Source organism: Gavialis gangeticus, unplaced genomic scaffold (assembly GCF_001723915.1).
Source record: "Gavialis gangeticus isolate Ggan-Ray unplaced genomic scaffold, GavGan_comp1, whole genome shotgun sequence".
Lineage (NCBI taxonomy): Eukaryota > Metazoa > Chordata > Crocodylia > Gavialidae > Gavialis > Gavialis gangeticus.
Genome location: NW_017729022.1, coordinates 173052492 through 173058303, shown reverse-complemented (window position 1 = coordinate 173058303; position 5812 = coordinate 173052492). Strand labels below are relative to the sequence as shown.

Genomic DNA, 5812 nt, shown 5'->3' with positions numbered 1-5812 from the left:
TTTTTTTTTTACTTTACCCATTATACTTGGACCACCCTCTTTCCTAGACAGCTTTAGTTAAAAAAAAAAAAAGTGGAGCCACACCACAGCTAAGTACCCTTTCCCCACCGCTTTTATATTCAAACTTCCTATTAAAGACTAATCCTACAGTAATCCACCCACTGTGGTAGACATCCAATTTTTTTGATGATTGATTTGTTATCATTTTGGTTTTGCTTTTCCCAGTGTGAAATTATAAACTAGTCTCAGCAAAGAGCTGTGGTATTATTTATGAATATTTCAGATTAAAATACAAAATTTCAGAAGATAACATTTAAATTCATAAAAGTAAAATCAAAGCAGGCCTTCAAATAGACAAGAATGTAGTTCTCTAATGTTTATTCCAGACTAGGAAAGAAAAACTCATTCCTAGTCCACTCCCACAAATGCTCACTGGTCCTCCAATTGCCCTACTGATAGCTGAAGCAAACAATGAAGAGCAAGTTCAACACATCCAAAAATGTTCACTCTAATAAACTACCTGTTGTTATAATATATTCTAGATACATACAATGCAGAGAGTCTTTCCTGGCAGCTTCTTTTAGAAAAAGTTACTACTATCAAACTTTACTTTTCAAGCTTTTGTCATGTTAAAGAACTTTTCACAAGAAATCTGTAGTAAATTAAAATTAGTTAGGTTAGGTATCTGGTAGAAACATATTTTTCTCATTTCTAACACATTTCTCATTTATTTATAGTTACATACGGACTTCAAGCTTCTATTTTAAAATCATTCCAGCCACTTAATGGAAGACCTACAATATGCTTTAAAAAGAAACTGCTTATATTGCAGGTCATGTGAGAAACAAAATCATCTTAAATAGTTAGAAAATTCAGAATTACAGTGGTATACTGCAGAGCTTTATTACACTATTCTATCAATAATAGAATATTCAGTTACACTAATCATCTAACAAGGACTTATTAACTTAATGACAATTAGTCATTTTAAAAATATTTTGCACACGAGTGAAGGCACAATCACAGACTCCAGTTGTAATTACTTGATCATAATTTATTCCCTATCAACTTCAGGGCAACCTCTTTTGGGTAGTACAGAATCCTCATGCTTGTCTTTACCGACAATGTGCCTGGCCATTATCTCTTTCATCCTATTCACAGGACCAAATAAAACATGCATCTGTTACTTAAATAAAGTTTTGCCTGGCTACTGGAAATGAACCAAATATAACCCCTGGGATCCATGCAAATAAAATATCCTCTGTGCCTAGATCACTCTCAGTTTTTACATCATGAAGACAAACAAATAAAAGCTCCTCCTCAAGAAGCAGGTGCTTATGGTTTGGTTACTCCTGTCTAATGGCAGCAAAATATTCAGTGATCCACAAGAAGTCAGATCAGTTATGGTCAGTATGCATAAGAAATAAGTAAAGCAAAACTACAAAAATGACAAAATGAAAAGTTAAGTTGCCTAATATTATGTACCCTTGTCTCCTCCACCAAGTCACAAAGCTCATCATTACAGCAATCACTGCACAACAAAACCAATGTACTACAAGCCTTGACACCTGGAAAGATCATGTAGCAGATCCTCAAGAAATCTACTGTGAAGCACCTAGATATGAACTAGGGAATCAGGAACCAGCATGAACATAAAGTGCAAGTTGGGCCTGGCCAACCTGATTTCCTTCTGTAATAAAGATAATAGGCTCTGTGGGTGGAGGAAGACCAGTGGATGTGAAATACCGTGACTTTAGCACAGTTTCTGACAGTCTCCCACAACAGTCTCATTAATAAGCTACGAAAATACAGGCTAGATGAAAGTACTGTAAGATGGATACATAACTGGTTTGACGACTACTTGCTGACCACAGTGATCCATGGCTCAATGCCTAGCTGGGAGGTATCAAGTGGGGTTCCCCAGGGGTCTGTCCTGGGACCAATATTGTTCAACATCTTCTTTAATGACTTAGATGATGGGATCGAGTACATACTTAGCAAATCTGTGGATGACGTTAAGCTGAAGGGAACTGCACACACTGGAGAGTAGAGCTAGGATCCAGAATGACCATGATAGACTGGAGAAACGGTCCACAATCAGGTGAGATTAAACAAGGGCAAGCGCACACTCCTGCACTTGGGACAGAATAATGACATGCATGAATAAAGACTGGAGAATGACTGGCTAAGCTGCAGTACTGCAGAAAAGGGTCTGGGACTTAGAGTAGAACATAAACTGAATATAAGCCAACAGTGTTGCTCTTTTTATAAAATGAGATCAACAGCCTACTGGATTGTATTAACCAAAATATCACTTGAAAAATCAAAGGAAGTGATTTTCCTTCTATTCAGCATTGGTGAAGCCTCACTTGGACTACTGTGTCCAGTTTTGGGCTCCACAGCTCAAGAAGAATATAGAGAGACTGGAGAGAGTCCAGAGCAGAGGGACAAAAATCATTAAATGCCTGAGAAGCAAGACTTATGAGGAAAAAACAAAACAACTCTAGGCATTTAGCCTGAAGAGAAGAATGAAGGGGAATTTGATAACAGTCTTCAAATACCTGAAGCATGGTTATGGAGAGGATGGAGATGGGTTTTTCTCTGTAGCTGAAAGAGACAGAACTAGGATCAATGGTCTCAAGCTGCAGGAGATGAAATTTAGGTTGGAGATTAGGAGGAACTTTCTGACTATGAGGGTGGTCAAGCATTAGAACCCATTATCTAGAGAAACTGTGGCATCTCCATCCTTGGAAATATTCAAGAGCAGGATGGTCAGACACTTGGCTGGGATAGTTTTGTCAGGGAAGTTTCTGCCTTGAGCAGGGGCCTGGACTGGATGAACTTATGAGGTCCCTTCCAGCCCTTCTTTTCTATGATCCTACAAATTTCATCCCAGCAGAGATGGCAGCTCTGATGATAAAAATGCTTTGCACAGAACATCAGACAATGGAAAGAGCCAAAAATGAGGATTTGACTAAAAGTATCTGGGGCAGATGCAGTTTCCTACAAAAACAAGAAAAAAGCTATCAAATTGAGCTGCCATTGTCAGTGCAAAAACAGATCCCTCTGTAAGTGGTTACTGCTCATTTGTGATACAACAGAACCTTTTCTACTACTCTGGTATACAGTAAAATCCAAGCCGATTTCTTTATTAACTGACAGAGATATTATCTTATGCTACACTGGTATAAACATAAGAGTAAACTGAAGTTTAGTTACTCTGGTAAGTGATTTATCACTTCATTAGGCCTTATTTAGAAGGTTAAATGCATCTATAGTAAGTGACATTGAAAAGTACATTAATAGGTTTGTCCTCTGAAAACAACATGTATTGTTAAGCATCTCGAAATATCTCACTCAGCCACAGTTCAATAAAGCTTCTTGAATATATGGACTTTTTGTCACAAAAACAAAGGTTTATAGCTTGGTCTAGTGGATAAGAAGCAGCTGGGGATATTCAAAACCCTGGTGTGGTTTTACCTCAATTGACTTCTGTATTTTCTCAAGATGTGCATTGTTGGTCTGCAGCATATCAAGGACTCCTGCAGCTGTAGCTGCCCTAAGAGCATTTGGGTCTTCCTCTGTATGTACCATGATCTCTTTCCATTTGTTATTGACCTGAGAGAAAAGAGTTGCTTCTTCTGGAAGCTGCCTATTTAAATCACAGATAATATTATAAATCAATTTTTAGAACGCAGTATCAAAATGTTTTTCATTCTGATTTGTATTTGTCAATTTACTTTAAGATCTTTTTCTTACATACTTTATATTGCTTTCCAGATTCACACTTCTGAATTCATATACATATACAGAGCCAGAGCAGCTACAAAGCAATTAACCATTCACAGAGCTGTATGCTTCAGCAGAAGTCTACATACCTAGGTATTTATGCCTAGGAGTCCTCCTCCACTGAGCATTACTCGTTGTTTCTTACTGGCTTAAAACACTACTGAGGACGTGATTCCCTGTTTTGATAAAATGACTGTGACATGCATAGCATGCATTATTACCTTTGTATTTCTGCAGAATGAAAGATTGGTTCAAGATAAATCCAGTTCCTTTGGCAGAGTAACCATTCCTCCAGAGTGTGAGCAAAAAGATTCAATTTATGATCCCATCCATCCACAAGATTCTACCAGATAAAATATAATATTTTATTATTATAGTAACATCTACATTTGGTGGAAGTTCTTGCCATCTGAAAGATGTTACCAAGGGACTCTGAACCTTCATTTTTATAGAATTTAAGTAGGCCCTAGCATTTATTAAATAAAAGGTTTTTATGCACTTCATACAATTTGAGAGGATAATCCCTACTTCATTAGAAACTAATTATTTAAGTCTGAAAAGAATCTACTAAAGTATTGTACATGTTTATAGGTTTGTTATATTTTCAGTTATAATAGGTACAAATATGTAAATATTTTTTTTCCAGTCAAGTTTCACTTCAGGGCACTGGCATAAATTAAAATGTAGCTTTACCTGTAATAATATATATTATGGAACTGGATCCTGGTCTCCTTACAAGTTATTCTCACTGAAGTCAAATACTGCAAACCTATTTCTAAATCCCATCTAACAAAAATGTCTTTGTCCATCCTTGCTTTAAAAAAAAAAAAAAAAAAAAAAAAAAAAAAAATTTTTTTTTTTTTTTAAAAACAAGGGGGACAAAAAATTTTTTTTTTTTTTTAAAAACAAGGGGGACAAAAAATTTTTTTTTTTTTTTAAAAAAGGGGGGAAAAAAAATTTTTTTGCCCCCCCTTGTTTAAAAAAAAAAAAAAAAAAAAAAAAAAAAAAAAAGTGACCAAGTTGTTCTGTAGTGCTATCCTAAAACCACCTAGCCAGCATAACTAGTTTTCTTTCAATGTATTAGTACACATACAATAAGTTCTGTATATTTTAGTACTAGTCAATCAGTCCTAGAACTAGAAACTAACTGTTTGCAGTTGCAAACTAAATGGAGACTACAGCAATACATATTTCACTCCTTAGAAATGAACAGAAAAGCAGGAACATTGAAAAAAAGGTTATTTACCAGTAGCTGTAGTTATTCAAGATACTTGGTCCATTCATACATACATTCCACTACTGGTATACATGTGCCCCATGCTTAAGCTCAGACCTTCTTGCCCTAGCAGTATCCATACAATGTGTGCGCTTCCTGCCTCTCCTCAGGCTTTGTAAGATGGGCAAAAAGGGTGGAATGTGCTCCCCATGTAGTGATTGCATAACTGTCACCAACCCAAATATCATAGAATCAATGAGTCGGAAAGGACCTAGACAGATCATCTAGTCTGACCCCATGCCATGGGCAGGAAGAAGCATTAGGGGTCGGAGGGGTCATGAGACCCCAGCCAGGTGCCTATCCAGTCTCCTCTTGAAGATTTCCAGGGAAGGTGAGAGCACCACCTCTCTGGGAAGCCTATTCCAGGCTCTGGCCACTCTTACCGTGAAGTAGTTCTTCCTAATATCTAACCTAAACCTGTCCTCCCTCAGCTTGTGGCCACTGTTCCTGGTGACTCCAAGGGGGACCCTGGTGAACAGATTTTCCCCAAGTCCTTGCTGGTGGCCCCTGATAAGGTTGTAGGCAGCCACAAGATCCCCCCTCAGTCTCCTCTTGCGGAGACTGAGGAGATTCAGGTCCCTCAGCCTCTCCTCATAGGTCTGGCCACGGAGGCCTCCGACCATACGAGTGGCCGCCTCTGGACCCTCTCCAGGTTCTCCACATCCCTCTTGAAATGCGGCGCCCAGAACTGGACACAGTACTCCAGCTGCGGCCTGACCAGCGCCGCATAGAGGGGGAGTAAGACCT

General features: G+C 38.1%; 1 protein-coding gene across 1 annotated transcript in view; it reads right to left on the bottom strand.

The window, feature by feature from the left end:
* DNAH14 (dynein axonemal heavy chain 14) overlaps positions 1 to 5812 on the bottom strand; it is a 333831-nt gene that overhangs the window by 294224 nt on the left and 33795 nt on the right. The window contains exons 6-7 of the mRNA XM_019515912.1: positions 4011 to 4132; positions 3481 to 3652 (exon numbers count right to left, since the gene is read on the bottom strand). Coding sequence (XP_019371457.1) covers positions 3481 to 3652; positions 4011 to 4132 — 294 coding nt within the window. The remainder of the gene's footprint in view (positions 1 to 3480; positions 3653 to 4010; positions 4133 to 5812) is intronic.